Here is a 19,112-nt window from a genome sequence, read left to right on the forward strand (position 1 = left end):
TGATTAATTACGATGAATCTCAGGTTAAAATGCTAGCATTTTCTGGTAAGAGGAAACATTTCAGAGCAGTTTTTAATGAAACAATATTTGAATCAGAATCTCAATTTCTTTAGTAAATGTTTCAGGGACAGAGTTAACGTCAAACACAACAAATGCTTGCCTCAAGACAGGGGAAGTCGGCCACCAATTCTTTTTTGAACTACAGCTAACAAAACAGCACTGGACAGTTGAACGTGCTGAGGAGAATGCTGACTGATGGGGAGAACAAGGGCCAAACTATTTAGGTTTGGTGTCTTTGACTAACCTCTTCAGATGGCTGAAACATGACCATGTATTGGGCAGCTATCAATTTTGCATGGTTTTATAGGAGTTAACTCATTTGTACATGACTGTATGGTTTACAAACAATTTCATGTTAAGCTAAATGGAGTTCTTGACATTTGTTTAAGATGGATAATGTCATTTATTACAGAAATTTATAGGCAGTGAAAACCCATAAAAACACGCATTACTGATCTTTATAAGCCAATATAACGTTTCATAATTGCATCTTGGATTGTTATCATACACACCAGCCATTTATTCTATTTTATGGGTGACTAGAGACAGCCCTGAGTCTGCTCCTGGCATTGCACACTATCGCATCATCGCAGGTTTGACTGACGACTTCTCATAATGTTCCTCTTCACTGAGTACCATCATAATCCTGAAAGCTCTCTCGCCACACACACACACACACACACACACACACACACACACACACACACGTGATTGACAGATGTATTTGTTGGAAAGGAGCTGACATGAGCGATGATGCAGTACAGTTAACCCTCCGCTGCTACACTGACAGTAATGGACTTTTCTCCCCTTTACTTTCTGGCTGTAGCTGAGGTGCTAAAGAGCGTGTTAAAGCACAGAAGGAGATGATACACCACATGAACTTTCTCCACTCAACAAATTAAATATTTCAGAGGTTTTTTTTCCCTTTCTGTGGTATACACATACACAAGTGACTGTAAATGTTGGTCTCAACAGCTGTTGTTTCAAATAAAGTCAAGGAATATATAAAAGATTGTTTTGGAGTTTTTCCTTACAGCACAGGGATGTGTGTTTGTGAGATTGTAGAATGCCAAAGTAAGACCAGAAAAAATGTTCACTGTGGTTGTACCCTCAAGGGTACTTATTCAACACTTAGTTAGGGAACATAATTGTACCATATTCTATATTAATTGTAGATTTTAAAGTTGCTTTCATACCCTCCTTTTAATCTTCAGGATGTATATTGTTTTTATTTTACAGCTCTATTTTCAAAGCTTACAAATATTAATTTTATTACTGGAGAGAAGAATGTGACGTACATTTAGGAAACACAGCTGGACTTTAAACACACAGTTGTAACTTTAAATGGTACATTGGTCCAGTACGGTAGCTTTTTTTTTGAGAGTGTATGTATGTTTCATGAAATCACATCACTCAATACGCTTCAAGATGTCCATCTGTCGTTTAAAACACGAGTGAACCAAAGCCAACTTCAATACCTCCAATTGATATCAAACTCTATAAACACAGAGGAGTGCGCATTTAGCTAATAATATCCATCATGTCTAGACTCCTTTGTGTCAGCAGGGCTTTTGAGGCTGAGAATGTAAATGGATGGCAGTGTGCTTTTGTCCTGCTGCTTATCATCTCCTGTCCTCTCTCACCCAGGCGTGATGAGAAACCTCAGAGGTGTGTCAGCCCCTCATCAGCAGCTCAGCTTTCCCCATCAGCCCCTCTCCACCCTCAGCCTTATCATATGGAATGCAGAGAGTGGCCACTGACCTGCAGAAAGGGTCTCTCAGCAGGGGTCTCTGCCGCCACACCACCTCCCAACACCACCACCACCACCACAAAGCCAGATTTGCAGACGTACCCCCACCGCACCACACACCCTAGCAGTGGGCCTTACCAAAGGGAAACTAGTGACTCGTGCAATACTCCTCATTGATAACAGATCAAATGAAGACCCCCATTCTGACACTTCCACAATTCTGTAAATGTCAGAGCAGATATTGAGGTGGAGATAAGTTGGGAAAGGATAGAGGATTCTGTTAATATCAAATGGAGGAGATAGGAGAGAAAGCCAGTTTAATACCTGCCTAAAAATACATTCACAAAAGGTAGTGAAAGTAGAGGCTGTGTTTCCAAAACCAAACAGGCCTGAAGCTTTCTCATTATTATTACCCTGAGGGTCTATTTATCTCTTCTGGGGAGAAATGGAAAGATGATGGTCATGCATTTGGCTTGTGTTTTTGAGAGGTCACATCACTTCAATAAAGCCTCACAAACAAGCCCTCCTTGTGTAAATATAAACAGAGCTGACCCTTATTGACTGAGAGCTACAGCGCCAAGCTAAGGTCTACATTTTTGTTAAGGACCACTTAGGGGGGAGGGAGGGGAAAAATGAGTAAAATAAATAAAAAAATTGGGGTTGAAATTAGCACACCTAAAGCCAACAGCTTGCTTCCAGTACCATGTCAAACCTGTAAAGAATTTAATACATTTTCCCATGAATCTCAAGACTCCCTCATCCTAGATTCTTAGCTAAAAAGTCTACAATGTCTTTTGGGATTCTCTGTGGTTACCTTCTGATGCCAAATCCCACTCAGTGCACAGAACACAGCAAAAAATATACAAAATGTGGAGGAAAAAAAAGTCAACTACTTTTCACTCCACTTGCTGACCTCTCTTTCTCAATTTGATTCTTGTTGGTCAGAACAAACAGCATGCTATCCTTCAGCAGCCTTTAAAGAAAGCACTATTTCCAAATCAGCTGTTCCAGTGCCCTCAGGTGATCTCTCTCCCTCACCGAAAGGCACAATGAACCAGGTCAGACAATGAAGGTTACAGCTTGAGCACCCCAAACTTCAAGCATGTAGAACAACAGGGGAAATAGCATTCTGTGAGAGAATGTTGCTGGGCAGTCACAGCCTTTAGCCCAACCTAGAGCACATTGGATGAAATAGGTTTTCAAAAAGAACCTATGACTAGTGCATGTGTGCCTAGGGTCTGAATCTGTCACCTATGTCAAGTAGTTATCTTACTAGCAGTGTGTTCAATTTAATCTTATCTGTATAGTTTAGGGTTAATGTACTGTACTGTTTGGATAAACCTGCAGCAGTAGCTTACGTGGCCAGAATACGTTTTATCTGTTTACGTGTCATCACACTGTTTCTGTTTAGTTTTTTCTCCAAACACACTGTGTCCACAATTTCTGTTTAGATACGAACCCATCCTAAAAAATATTAAGAGTGATCTTTTGATTCAAGGGTATATTAAATATTCACGATACTTTCTAATAAATACAATATTTATGGATCATACTGGTCCACATAGTACAGTGGGTGTCCACACAGTATTCAAGGGTTTTAATTAAATTAAAGGCTATTAAGCAACAAAGTTTGTAGCTAAATAATGGCCCAGCTGTTCAAGAGGTCAAAGTGTGGTGCACAATAAAATGTAAACAGTTAAACAAGCAAAATATGAAGAGCGAAAACCAAGTCACATGAACTTTAAATGAAAAGGCTCCCGCTTCAGCTCACTCCTACTGTTAAGCAACAACTCATGGCCAATTAAATGACTGCAGACAGCGAGGCTGTATGCGGAAAAGCAAACAACTGTAGCGCTTAGCAGCAGGCCATCTCATTTCTACTCAGTTCAAAAACGTCAATGGAAAGGAAAAAAAAAGGCCCCATGAATGCAGACACAGATCTGATGGAGTCACCCCTGCAAGCCATCATCTCTTTAGCTAACCCATCATTACAGCATTCACAGGTTTCTGAAAGTCATTTCCCTCATCACTCTGGCATAATGCTCTAATTGGAGAAAAGGACATGCCCACTTTACAGGCTAAATCAGGATAATCAGGCGGATGGAGGGTCCTGCCTACAGCTACACAGTTAGCCAGCCCCTCAATGAGGTTTCACTGGGCTATGCTGTATGCTTTGGTTTTTATTCACTCTTCCAAGCCTGCGGTCCAAGCCGTTGATGTCACACCAACGTACACACACTCTTACAGACTGCCAGACATTTCATTACGCTACAAACAATCCCTTCAGTCCGATTTACGCCCAGCCATAAAGGAGGGAGATTGCTGCTTTGAAATGCATAAAGTGTCATTTATGTGGAGGGGTTGCTACTGCTTCCCGCCACTGAATTTAATAATGTGTCTGTGCCAATGAAATCGAGGAAATATGGTGCAATGTTTCATTTACTGCCTTCTGAAGAGGAGACAAACAATGCGGCAACATTGTACGTAAAGCCATGGAGGCTGTCTCGCCCTTTGACCGTGTGCTCTGACAGTCACAGAAGAAATACAGCCGTCTACAGCTGCCGTCTACAGCTGCCGTCCACCAGGGCTTTAGCTGTGATGGACAATTCTATGAGGACTGAGGATCAATAGATTAGCTCACTTTGATGAACCTGTCAATACTGAGGTTATTAAAACCAAGACCTTGACTAACATTGTTTATGCAACAGTTCAGAATTTTGTCCAACTGCCTGAACATGTCAATTACACTTGTTTACTCTAGATACATATTGATTAAAAGCAGGTAACTATATTGTTTAAAAGCCAGGTTGTGTGGAAGTTACACTAGTGAAAAGAACAAGGCTGAAACTTGAGGCAGAAACACATCCAGCTTTCATTATTAGTATGCAGTGCCATCAAGTCAGTTCAGACCCCTGTCGACAATATGGATAATGTTTTTCCAGAAGATCCTCTCGTTTGGGTCTGTAGGGCTCTTAATGGCTTGTTTATATTCCTTTAATGATTGTCTCTATCCATCATCTTGCTGGCTTTCTTTTGCTGTATCACGAATAAGTGCCTTTTCCAAAGAGCTAGCTCTACTCATAAGATCCACATTGACAAAGCGTTTCTGTACTTAACTGCATCTAGAGTGACAAGTGAAGATTGAACCCTTTTGTTACTTTTACCATCCAAACGTACTCGAGCCTTGAAAACCATCAGTATATTCCTACCATTATACAGTCAAACACAGCAGGGCCAGACTTTTGCAGATGTTTTCCTGCTCCTTTATCCATGTTCTACAGAGTGCCAATCAGCTCTATTCCTCGACTGCTGGATCCGTTGTTGTTAATAATTCATCACAGCAGAAAAAAGACTCTGTTTTTACCATCAGTGTGGAAGTTTGTAGTCTTTCCAATTGTCCCAACCTTTGCTGTCTCTATTTTCAGCTTGCACTAAGGCACACTGCCAAGAGACTTAGGCTTTTTATTTGTTGTTGTTGCTTCTACAGTTTATGGACGGAAACTTGCTTTTAACTCACTCACTCAAATACTACTTCATTCATGGTTTGGTGGAGTGCCACAATGGCCACGTTATCTCACATACTCTCACGTATTTAGTGACTGCTACATAACGTAAAACTATAATGCTCTGCATCAGTGAGTCGTGATTTTTCATCTTTATAGTGTTGTGTTACTCATGCTTAATAGCTATTGATTTGTGACTCTCCTATTGATGTTAATAAACCTATGCATCAATCTATCTCTCAGTCTGTAACATTATATGCCCATGTGAGAGATTAAGTGACACTGAAATATTAGATGAACACTATTTAAAGAAATATTCTGGGGGAAGATCCCTTCCTCTCGACAGGGTCAGAATGATTGGCTGTGAATTTGATGCACAGCTGTAAAGGTTAGACCTGCTCCTATAGGGATGAGGAATAGGTGCTAACGCTAAAGGTCAATTCATCAGCTTTTGCTTAAATCCTCACCAGTACGATATAGCAGACTTCACTGATAAAGCTCACTGAATGCATATCTGCCTGCGTAACGCACACAGCCTGCAGTCCTTGCCTCTGATTAACACTCCTAAGCCACACTGAACAAAGGCTAATGTCTACAGCATATGAACCGGAGACTATGTACTTACCTCCTTAAGCTTTAGGCTTATTGTTCAGTTATTATCTTCTTACTTCAAACAAAACACTAACCTATGTAGTTACTGCATAGAACATTAATACATTAAATACCATCAGTTAAACACAACTTTGCTCTGCAATTGCTCCTCAGTGACTACTCAGTAAAGTCAATATATAAGAGACTTATTGTCAGTAAAACTGTGCATGCTTGTTTGTTTGCACACTTTCATGCTATATATATATATATATATATATATATATATATATATATATATATATATATATATATATATATATATATATATATATGGGGGCTCTCAAATGCTGGGAAAATGGACCTTTGTTAATCCGCTTACTGGCCATAAGAGAGACTCATTTCTTTTAGAATCAGGCAATTTGAACCAATCCCTCTCTTTCTCCCTCTCTGTTTCTCAGCAGTGGAGGAAAGAATGAGGATGGGATGAAGTGCACTAAAGCTGGAACACGTTTCATGCATCATATAAAGCTACTGCAAATAGTCTTCAGTTGGGAGGCAGGCTGAATGGCACACTGATGATATTAAAACTGAAATCCTGATTACATAATCCACTGCAGTGCATGAGCTGCATTGAGATACGATGGAACGCTTGCAAAGTGTCCTGCCTTTTCTTGCCCCCCCCCCCCCTTGTTTATTTAACTCCCTTGCATTTCCTTGCATTCTTAGGGCTTTAAGGCAATGACAACACTGGCTACATTGCCTTTCTTGCGTCTCTACAACAATGAGAAAGTCTAGTAAAATGTCTAAAGACTTGGACTGATTTCTTCAATTGCTTGCTCAGCTCAAAAACAGAACAGGGCTTTATTCCAAAACAAGTACATGACATATTGCTGCTCAAAATGAGACAGGTTAGGCCTGAATTGTTAAATTAAATGTCCTTTCAGTCTGTGTTCATCTGTAGGTCAAGAACCCACTGGGAGCTGAAATGTGTGCTGTGATTGTGATATTATCACATGGTTGAGCAGGGAATTAAAGGGTTACAAAGAGAGCTCCGAGAAAAATAAATAAATAAACAAATAATGTATCACACTCTAGCTGCAGAAGAATTTAAACTACGTCAACTACACGTTTCAATCAAAAGGACTTCACAATTAAATCATGCAATGTAGTGTAACATGAAAAAATGAATTTAATCACGAATAACTTTCGTGAAAAAGGTTTCTGCTCTAAACCCAAATTCTCTATGAAACAGCAGCATTAATGAATAATTAGCTTTGCTGGATTCTGCTTTTTGCTAAATTTCACAGCAGACATAGACTCATTCAACCAATCACTGTTGTCTAAAGGTGTTCACACATATGTTCATCATCATCCTGCAATCTGGCCTGCCCTGGCTCACTGCTTGGAAGCTTAGGAGCAAGGTGTATTTTTGTATTTTATTTGCAAGTAATAGCTTTAATATAAGTAAACAGCATATCTGCTAATCAGACTATGTGCTTATATTTTAAAGAATTTTAGCACAAGAATTAATCTGACTGTGTCTACACATACAGGATGAAAGACTGAATAACGGCGGAGTATACCACTCCAGTTCTCATGAATGCAAGAGGACATCTATTCCCCCCTCCGCAAACACGGTGATGGAGCTTGAATTTAACTAGAACAGAAAAAATAGAGATTCACCAGAGGATTTCTGGTGTGAGACAAAATCAAAAAAGCAGGTATGACTTGAAAACACACCCTTTCCTTTTCAATGTATGTATCTATTTATGTACTGCATGCTCTCTCTTCCTCGCTCTCTCCATCTCTTATATATAATACTTGACTGTAATCTCCAGACTGTGGACATGAGATCAATCAAGTGACGCATTCTCTCTCTCCCCCTCCTCTTTGTTCTCCTCCTATCAATTTTAATGGCTGAGGACCATCACTCAGAAAAATGTAATGGGACAAGAAGATGGATAGGAACATTTGTAGCATAGAGGCAGGAGATAGCACCAGAGCGCCAAGAGGGGTGACCACCACCAAGCCGGGTGCACAGGCCTCAGGACATTTTTCTCCCTCTCCCTCACAAACAAACCAGCTGGAGTGACCCAAGCAGGAAAATCCCCACTAGTGATGAGACCCATTTGTCAAACACGTGTTCACACCTGTCCATAGCACATACTAGTAAAACAAAAGATAAGGAAACTCACAATGACCACATATTTTCTGTCTCACACACACACACACACACACACACACACAAAATAGAACGCCCTTTTTCAGAAAATGGTGGACATTTTGTAAAATACAATATAAAAACTGAAAAATAAAGTTATTAATTGACAAATGAAAAACAATTTCTAGTGTTTTCACTGAACCACTAAATGTAATTTTGTTATATAAACTAATCTAAAACCTCATCTCTGCAACACACCAAAACATTTGGGACAGAGGCAAAGCAAGACCAAAAAATGTATAGACTATAGCAGATACATTCATTCATTCATTGTCTGAAACCACTTATCCAGTTCTGGGTTGTGGTGGTCCTTCACAGGGCGACACATGCACACACACCTACGGACACTTTTGAGTCACCAATCCACCTACCAACGTGTGTTTTTGGACTGTGGGAGGAAACCGGAGCACCCGGAGGAAACCCACGCAGACACAGGGAGAACACACCAACTCCTCACAGACAGTCACCCGGAGCGGGAATCAAACCCACAACCTCCAGGTCCCTGGAGCTGTGTGACTGCGACACTACCTGCTGCACCACTGTGAATTTTAAAATGTCTATGACAAACTATGATTGGTAAGAGATGTGGAGATCAGGACTAGGTACAACAGGAGCTTCCATCGAAGGCTCACTCTTTATAAGCAAAGATTGTTGTGGCTCACCACTTTGTGAGAGGAACTTTGTGAGAGGACGGCAATCAATGTTTTTCAGTTTTGTCCAGTTAAATCATCAAGAGAATTCAAATCACAGATTCCTGTTTTAATTACATTTCTAAAATGTAATTTAATCTACACCATTGTTATGGTCTTGTTCTATACAGCGTCTGAATAGAAAACATTTTTCCTGATATTCCCCCCCCCAAGGCATTTATAATGGCATCTTTTTCTCACAGAAGTCATATTAGAATGATTTGGGTCTCATGACATGCTTAATATTAAAATCAATAATACAACTCTTAACAAGCCCTTTCTAGCTGACTGGAACACATTCACACACGCCCAATGAAAGCATACCAACACAAATTCACACAACTTTTTTTGCATGTCCCTGCATAAACTGAAGTTACTATTTTAGAAGGAAATTGCAGCCAGAATTACAACAGCATCCATATTGTACATTAACCAATAAGGTATTGATCTAAATCTAAAATGTCCAAGGGTGAGGTATATCTATAAACATATGAGGTATGAACTGTACATGATATTTAGCAGCATCCGTAGGAACTGCAGAAATTCTGCAGCAAGTGTATGAGGTCCTTAAGTGTCAATAAATTATTACCAAGTGCTGCAGTACTCACAGAACTCAGTCTAAAGTGAAGAATGAAAGTAAAGGTTTCACAACATTAGCAGGTACTCTAATAAAGCAAAGGCTATCAGTGCATAATATACTGTAAACTTGGAATTGTGCTGAGCTACACAGTACAGACAAAAGCAGATCAGTACTGAACCCAGCAGTAGGGAGACTCATTGTAAAGTCTTATTGCAGTGGGAATTTCACGCAGTGTTCTTTAGCACAGACAAGCCGTATCTATCTTCTGCTGAATGTGCGTCTCAGTTTTTCCACTGTTGTGTGCAGAGGGTGTGACGCATTGTCCATAATGTTCCGCGGCTTACTGAGAGTCTGTTTTTCTGCTGTGACCTCCAGTCTGTCCAGTCCGACTCCTAAAACAGAGCCAGATTTTCTGATGTTTGTCCAGAGCTTGTTTGTTGATGCTGTGGCCCCAGCGCACAACAGCACAGAATATAACACTAGCAACAACAGACTGGTAGGATATCCAGAGGAATTTAGTGCACCAGGACTTTGAAATTGCAGATGGCTCTGTCCTTTGTTTTATAAATGACACAAATCCTTGGTCCTGAGTGAAATGCATTTATATTATTCATAAATGGTAGAGTGGTCAGAGGGGTAGGAAGGCAAAGTTCCTCTTTAATATCCGTTCAGGGAGTAGTTCTATGGTTTTGTACCCAGTTAATCATGCTCTTTGTCTCAATAGTACAACTGAATCATGGCAGGACATTACTTTTTACCACATTAATTTATACAAGAAATGAAATGAGAAGCAAATCCCAGTGTTCAAATATTTTTAAGAAGCACTGCATACATTTATGTGGAATTTATCTTTAAGTTTAGAAGACACACCCACCTAAATATCAGCAGAGCAGTAGTCTTGAGTTTAATAGAAACTGATGAACTTAAGCAGATATTAGTTTAGTTCTGTGTTCAATTAACTTCACAGCACAAGATCCCTCCGAATTTGCTGATAAGAGCTAGCACTGCTGGGACTGATCTGTCCCCATCAGTCAGATATAAGATATTATGGGCACACAGTTAAATTCTAGTCTCTGTGTTCCCCACAGTAATTTTGTAAGTATCTCTGCTCACCCATATGGCTGTAGCTAGGGGTTTAATCACAAAATTAAAGAGGTAGGGAGATAATGGGCCTCCCTGTCAGCAGCCTCTAAATAAGCCAGACATTTCAGAAGGAGAACTGTTTACACATGTGTGACTGTGGAATACTATACATGGATTTAATTTACCTGTTAAATCTGTCACCAAAAGTCATTTTCTTCAGATTGTAAAATAAACAAAGACAACTTGACTATGTGCATTGCTTTTTTTTGTTTTAAGTCATAGTACTTATACTGGTCGTTTAGGCAATTTTGTTGTCAAACTGAGCACACCTATTTACTTGTAAATTCCTACCTCTGTGTCCACTCAACTGATTTTCACTGGGGCGGTTTGAGTATTCTGAACTCCACAGGTTCTCCTTTTTCTAAATGATGTTGAGCCAAGTTTGGCTTAATAATAAGTTCCTATTATTACACATCCCCTGACCATTCCTGATACACCCCCAGAGTGGGCGTCTCATTACGTAATGTCACTATGATCCATTGCTAATTGTTGGCTAAAGGGCTATACACTAGGCAGTAGAACTGTTCCCTGATAAAGCACTATGCAGTGTTTGGGATTAACTCAAGTGGTCAGCACCTGACCTCAGTAATGCCCTTCTGGCTAAAGGCAATCCAATTCCCAAAGAAATTCTCTATACACCATCAAGCATTAAACCTTCTTGGAAGAGCAGGTACCTACTGATTTCCTCCAATTCGGATGACTTCTGTCTATATACTGTACATGTCTATTTAAAATGCCACATGATGCCATAGTGTAAAAGATCATCTGTCCACATGCAACACTGCACTGTTGTAGAGGTTAGTAGATATACAAACAAATTCAATCTCTCTGGTGTGTGATGTGTGTGAACCCTGTGTTACATCAGCATTCTAACCTATGGCAGTGTAAATAGCTGTCCTAGAGGGGGCACTCTCTCACATTGTTTTCTGATGTTAGACATGACTGCCTTTGAACTGTTCCCATAAAACTCTTTATACTGGAAGACCACTCTGACAGTGACAGACTAGGCTCGCAGAGGGAGGGAGAGAGAGGGAAGAGAGAGAGAGCAAGAGAGCGAGAGAGAGAGAGAGAGAGAGAGAGAGAGAGAGAAGCAGTAAGCACATGTGCAAAATGTACAAACAGCTCAGCAGCCCATCATAGCGTGCTCAGTGGTGTGTATCAACTCCTCATCCCAGCATCTGCAGGCTCACTAATTAGCACAAAAAGATACACACCACTAAGCTGAACTCCTCCCAGATGCTGGACGACATTCACATAATTCACATGTGCTGCACACTGGCTACACTGTTTCTCTGGTGTGTGTGTGTGTGTGTGTGTGTGTACACACACACACACACACCTAAGCAGTCCCTGGGCAAATATAGCTTTTATTTATTTATTTATTTTTTAAAGAGAGAAAGACAGAGCAAGAGAGATAGCGAGAGCAGCAGGACATTCATTAATTTCCCATAGGCCTGAAGGTTGACGTGAAGGAGGTGTGCCTGAGTGTGTGGTAGAAGAGGCAGTGAGGGTGTGAGGCCAGAGAGACGCTGTCCAGTGCTGATCTCAACAGGCTCAGATTCACATCTAAACTGCTGAACTGACAGTACAACAGCATGAGAAGTTGGAGTAGAGGCAAAAAGAAAAAAAAATGGCTTTCCAGGAGAGAGGGAAAGTGGAGCAGGTTAGAGAAGAGGAAGCTCTGTCAGCATCTCTGCTGCAGCAATTCTTCCAACTCAAACAGTTTTTCTAAGAAATGTCTACTCCACAAATCTAACTTAGTATTCACTCCATTTGGCTCTCCCTCAGACAGTCGTGTTTACGCTGTCCCTCACGACTGGACATATGGCTGGTCACCGCAGCTGGACAGCAGCTCAACTGCACGTATGGTTAAACACAGTTCAAAGGAGAGGCACAAGGCCAGGACATTTTCCACTGGGAGTGTTGACAGAAGAGAACCAAGGTTTCATTCACCTTACCTGTTACTATTTTATGCATATGAAAAATACTAAAGGCTTTAATTAGTGATCTATTCTGTGAACACAAAAGCGTAGATCCTGTTTCTAGGTGTGCTGTGCTACACGGAAGGTTGGCCAAAATACTATTCCGCACTAGAACAACACAGCTACTGTAACAATTTAAACTGGAAATACAGCTGCAAATATATCAAACTCCTGATAGGGTCAAAACACACACAGTTGTACTCCATGATGCAGCTTCTAGAAGTACTACACCCTTCATTTCTTTCTGGAGAAACAAGCAATTCACACCAAAGCACTGAATGACTTTGCAGACATTTGGAAACAGTGGTGGTTACTATAATGTTCATTCCATGCTCAAAGTGCTATTTAAATTTCCTGCTGGTGACAGGATGCTGGATGCTGATGTGGCAGAGTGCTCCTGCAGAAGATGAAGAACAGCACTGCGTGTAGAATCAGAGCTTGTCTTATCTAACATTACAGGAGAGAGACACCACCTGCACCACAACTGTACAAACAGCACACTGCCTCCAGCAAACACAACATTCGGCTCACTGAGCAGCGCAGACGCTGGAGCTGTAGCAGAGTCTGTGGTGAGTTCTGCGTATAGAGTTGGCGTCTCCAATCTTATCCACAAAGGGCTGGTGTGGCTGCAGGTTTTCGTTCCAACCAAATAGATGCCAACACTGTTTAACTGTTCAGAGAGGAGACTAGTTAATTAAACAAGTAGAATCAGGTGTGCTCTGCTTAACTGGTATGAATACATGCAGCCACACCAGCCCTCTCTGGATAAGATTGGTGACCCATGTTTTAAAGAATACACAATTTTACACAATCTCTGCTGTAGTTATCTACTCACAATGAATGCGCAAAACCACAGTCTGAATCTCTATTCAAAAAACAAGTGTTAAATGTGGTTCTTCAAGATGGGCTCCAGCTTCAAAACCTACAGTCATGCTGAACAATTGCATTTATACCTTTTATTTGGTTGTGTGAATTATTACCATCAATTGTTGAAGAACAGTTCAATTCAACAGAACAATTCAAATTACACGTTACATTTTCTTTCTTGAAATGTGAATCGCAATTGTAATAAATACTTTTAACAAAGTGTAGCAGCTCTCAAGAAGAATGTGGTGACACATCTAATCTGGGAGTTTTTAATCCAGATCTGAGTTTGTGATTTTTAATAAATAAATTTAGCTTCAGCTCTCAGGCCTGTTTTCTTGGCCAAGAGGACCAGCATACCTAGACAGTTAGTTTGTCATGTTATAACATGCCTGTCCTCTACTCTAGCCCAGGTCTAATTTTGATCATAGTACCTCTGTGAAAGTCCTCAAATAACCCCTCATCTTATCCCTCAAAACGTATAACTGGAAAAGTAAAAGCTATAAGACATTATCCGTTGGCAGGACTCAATGACTCCTTTCTTTCAGTCAACGCTCATCACTCACCAAAGCCTCACTCAGACTCAAAGCCACTGGACAAAGGAGGCAATTAACTGACCTAATCTGACTGTTTTGCACGAAGTAAGACATTTCACATCCAATTACAGCTGAGGATTTTTTCATAAAGGCACTAATGGGACTGTGATCTTACTACTGAGAAAGCAGTTATGGGCTTTCAGTGCGTGTCTAAGTAAAGCAGAAATGTCAGTAAGTTTTCTTTAGTACGATGACACAGATTAAACTTTCAATCCCTATACCCTTAGAACAAGTCAACCTACAGTAAAGCAGTGTTTATATACACAACTAACCAATGTCTAACCAAAAATGGTTCCAGAAAATCTAGGCAAATGCAAGCGTAGACAAATCTGCTTAAAAAACAAAAGGATTTCCAGCAACTGAACTACACATAACAGCAGAAAAAATATCTTCAAATGATCCTCTTCATATTTAAAATGTTGTTCTCATTGGAAGACCTGATGTATGTGTTTATTAAAATGGGGATATAACGCATCATTCTGTATCCATTATGTCCTTTTCCAGTTAAAGAATCTTTCCCACCCATTCATCCATTCTTTAGTACAACAAAAGGCTTTGGGGCACTTAAATATTCAACAATTAGGGAATAGGCAGGTATTATTCAGCTCAACAGTAGAAGAAAAAAAACCCTCACCACAATTTGGAGAGATCACCCATTGCCAAGTGCACAAGTTAATGAACAATTTAAGCTCAAAAGCACAGGACTATGTTTAGACTGAACCTTGCTACCACTATCAGCAGCGCTTTGTCAACACAGCAGTGATTACATTGGTGAATGAAAGTATGACGCTACAATAAATGCCCCGTACTTTAAGAAAAAACAAATCACTCATGCAGAAAGCATGTCACTGAAAAACTATTGTTGCTTTTAGCTCAAAACCTAGTAATTATTGTTTCATTTTCATTTAAAATGCCAGGTGTTTTTACACATTTCATAATGACAGTGCCAGTGAAAATGATCCACAAGTACTTTACTAAACTGGTTAAACGCTGCTCTGTTAACATACTTCAGTTAAAAACGTGTCTCCTTCCTGTGGAAAGTTAGCATTTAGGGGCACACAAGGTTCTTGGGCTGACAGTTATGTTATATTAGACTCTTACTAGAATTCCTAAAATCCATATGTACACTCTAACCTCATACTGTCAGAAGAATTGGGTCTCTTCCATTCTGTGTTGGTTTAGCACAGGTGTTTGGATACGATCTCTGCTAGCACACCAGGGACTGTTTCCTTGGCAAGAAAGAATTATCACACTTCCTTTCTAAAGAAAGAGGCACACATGCACACACACATACACACACAGACCCCCTCACATTCTGCTATTTCTCAGTGCTGCTTTCTCACACGGACCATTCCTCTGGCACATCTAGTGTTGTATTGTTTTTTTTTAATGTTTTGTTCTTTAATCCTGACGCGAATTGTTGTCACTCACACTGTGCCATTAAACCTTTCAGAAGCATTCAGTCTGCCACTCTCTCGGGCTTTGTAAAAAAAGCTCATTCATCCGGTCCTACCTGCGAGATCTCGTAAAGCAGTTTGTAGTGTTCCTCTCTCTTCTGCAGGGAGCACAGATTGCAGCCCATCCTCGTCGTCACGGATACGCCAGACCACTCTCCTCTCTCTCGCTCCCCAGAAGCACTCGGGGGGTCACCCTCCAGTCTCTCATCAGTCTGTCCTCCTTAACACTTTTCCTATACACTCCTGTATGCTCCTTCCACACATTCATACATGCACACACACAAAATCGTGTGTGTTAACACACAGCTCCAATCAGCAGTGTGTGTGTGTGTGTGTGTGAGAGATGTGTTTGTAGCAGTAGTAGTAATAGTATCAGCAACTGGAGCAATGTCAGGGTCCTACTTCTCTATCCCTCTCCTTCTTCCCACACACTCACATGCGCTAGCTCTCACACACACTCACACGCCGGTCAGATACACAGACACTCCCCCTTCCCTCTCCCAGCCTCCGCACATTGCCTGGACCATGAATAATGATGAGGGAGCCTGCGCGTATGCATAAAGGAGGTGTGGTCACGCATGTGGGAGGAGCAAGTGTTTTCTTGCTCATTAGGGATCAGCCACAGTAAAGACAATGAGGCTTCCTTTGTGTTGCTTTCAGAAGGAACGGACACATACAGAGGATGCAGTAAGGAAAAATGCACCCAATAGGACATGACTGGAATAACTAAGGATGCACAATTATAAAGAAACTCTATCAGTACTGGTGGATATTTACTTACAACACTTTAAAAGGGTCAGTTTCCCCAGAATGGGATTAAGTATGGAGCTGTAAACCCAGATTCTCCATTGGCTTGATCTGTCTGGGAAAACTGGGCAAAAATATTGGTATTAAACAGATGTTTAAATTTAGCTGATACTTTAAACCAGTACTTACTTTTATATCTGAAGAGTAGTACGTTAATAATTTTGGACTAATGTGTTAAAATGTCTGCATTGTATTCACTTAACTGCAGTAAATAGTGACACTATTAAAATGTCTAAACAGATGTATTTAGCTGCAAAAAATCCACATATAAATAATATTATTTTTAATTGGCTTTGGCAGACACATATTAGAAACAATTCTCACATCAGCATATTCCCAACTAATAATAGGTAATATCTCCTCATTTCCAAATAAAATTGTTTTCATTCACACTACAGACCTAGAAAGACATATCACTCAAAAGCCCTCGGGGCTGAAAGGCAAGTCTGGTCTATGCTTTCTTATTTTGTTTGATAGATGAGATGGTTAGATAAGGGGGAGGGAAGGAGAAAAAAAAATCATAGCAAGGAATTGATTGTGTACACTTTATATATTTAAAAAAAAAAAGGGGGAAAGGAGACAAACTAGGTCAACCTGCTGCATACTCAACATTCACAACCTGCCTTGAGCCACAGGCTCATGATTACGAGCATGAAAAACGATTGCTTTATATGCAGCTGTATCTCACAACATTATAGCTGCAGCAGCTCGAAAAAGTTGCTGAGGCAAACAAAGCCAACAAAGACTTTTTTTTATTTATCAGAAATATCTGATAAAACTGCACTGACATTTTTACAATGAAGCCTTCAATAGAGCAGAGGCTGATAAGTCAAACATATCTTTGATATCTCCAACTGCTCCAGCTATAGTATATCACATTTACAGAACACGTGATAAGAACACGAACAAACAGGTTCATAACAGCACCCATGGACTGCAGTCACTGCAGGTGTTGTTATAATAGCATCGCCAGAAACAAGTCAGCAATCAGAGATGAGGAGGTTCATAGTGGTCTGATAATAGCAGACGCTTCTCTCTGACTGAGATAATTACAACACAATAGAGCCATGGTGGGGTATGAATCCAAGGAATGGTAACGAGCTATAATTGTTAACAAATTGGCCCTGGAGTCAGTCTCTCTCTCTCTCTCTCTCACATACAACCATAGTTAAGACTAAATGAGCTCCCATCAGTTGGCTATCAGGCTTGTCCCTTTGGGACATGATAATCCAATTTTTTTTTTTTTTTGGGTTTCATTTTGCCCCCTAGCCTAGGGCCTGGCCAGAAGACACACCAGCAACCCACCTACAAGCGCTGCTAAAAAGAAGACCAATCGCATACAGAACTGTGCATCATAGGCCATCCTAAAATTGACATTTATTTGATTAATATACACAGCAAATATTTACATTAAAATTTATACTAAACACAAACATGGGGAAAAAAAGTGTTTGTTAGTTTAACCAGTTCCAAACCTCACCTGGAGGAAGCGTAGTATTTAGTTGCCATCCATTAACCTATTGAGTTAATCAATACTTCATTAAACTGAATCAGGTGTGTTGCCATCCACGGCTGGAGAGCAACAAGAGGTCAAATCAACCCTGTGTTCTTTCAACAATCATACGAGTTATCTATTTATTCAAACCAGTTTTACTGCGTTAATGCATTACATTTACTTGAATTATAGTTTTTTACTACAAGGCCAAAGCACATTTACAGCCAAGATAAACAGATTTTAAATACACACATTACACTTCATCTTTTTTTACTCTCTTCTACAATTTAGATAAAACAAACGGGTTGGTTACTTAATTTTAGACGGTAATGATCTCAGCAAACACCAGCAAGTACTTAGTAGTCTGTTCTACCACTGTCAGGTGTAGGCTTTGCAAAGCTGTTGGTGGTGTGTTAGTGTGTGTTGTGATGGTACAAGGGGATCAGTTAAAGCAGGGCAGTTGGAGTTTCTCATTTTAAAATTATATCACAAAGTAGATCGTAGCAGATAAACAACTGATTCCTTATAACGGTGGCATCATAATATAGCACCACGCTCAAATTAAGTGAACCCTTCAGAACTACTAATTTTTTCACTAATGTTTGTAAGGGCAGACTGCATGGCTAGGAGTCTACACTTGTAGCAAAGGCACCTGAATTCATTGATTAGAAGCTGGGGGGGGGGGGCACTCTCTAACAGGCTTATTTATCTTCATTTCAAGCCAACAGTGAGGAAACATCTTGTGAATTCCCAATACTTTTAAAACAATTTATAAAAACTCTGAAAGGACTGTATTAGATTACACACAGATTCAGCCACAAGTTTGTTTTTTCTCACATACACTTAGCCATTGAGACTCAACATGAAAAAATAAAATCACAGGTTGATCCAATTTGCATGAATTTCATCACATCAGTTCAGTAGTGGGCATAGCCCCCATGTGCCCGTCTGCACTCCTGACCATGTCTGGCATGATGGTCCTGGGGGATATCCTACCAGACCTGCATCAGGGCATCAATGAGTTCTTGGACAGCCTGGATGCACTGAGACAAATGTCCCAGAGGTTCTCAACGGGGAACATAAAGGCACCAGGAACTGCCTACACACACTGGCCGCATGAGGCCAGGCATCGTCCTACAACAGGAGAACCTGACAATGGCTCTTAGGATTTAAGCTCCGCAGTCCATCATTGGCCCACCGCCAAACTGAGCATTTTGCAAGCAGCATAACAGGGACTCTCTCACATTCATCACATTTGCTTAGTGTGAACCTTATCTCTTAAGAGAACAAGGAGTTAGAGGCGAAGTTGGCAATACTGATGTTCTCTGGGGAATGCCAACTGAGCTGTACAGTGCACTAGAAGACGTCGGCCAT

The 19,112-nt window shown here is 40.4% G+C and overlaps 1 protein-coding gene across 5 annotated transcripts in view; it reads right to left on the reverse strand.

Moving 5' to 3' along the window:
* The window catches only part of LOC136694281 (PDZ domain-containing RING finger protein 4-like), a 76,476-nt gene extending 60,620 nt beyond the window's left edge, over positions 1–15,856 (reverse strand). For all 5 annotated transcript variants that reach the window (XR_010802168.1, XR_010802166.1, XR_010802167.1 and 2 more), the window contains exon 1: positions 15,493–15,856. Coding sequence is in view for 1 of the 5 variants with exons in the window: in XM_066667694.1 (XP_066523791.1) it covers positions 15,493–15,561 (69 nt within the window). In the remaining 4 variants the exon portion in view is untranslated. The remainder of the gene's footprint in view (positions 1–15,492) is intronic.
* Positions 15,857–19,112: the final 3,256 nt, after the last annotated feature.

The sequence above is a fragment of the Hoplias malabaricus genome, chromosome 4, assembly GCF_029633855.1.
Source record: "Hoplias malabaricus isolate fHopMal1 chromosome 4, fHopMal1.hap1, whole genome shotgun sequence".
NCBI classification, from domain to species: Eukaryota; Metazoa; Chordata; class Actinopteri; order Characiformes; family Erythrinidae; genus Hoplias; species Hoplias malabaricus.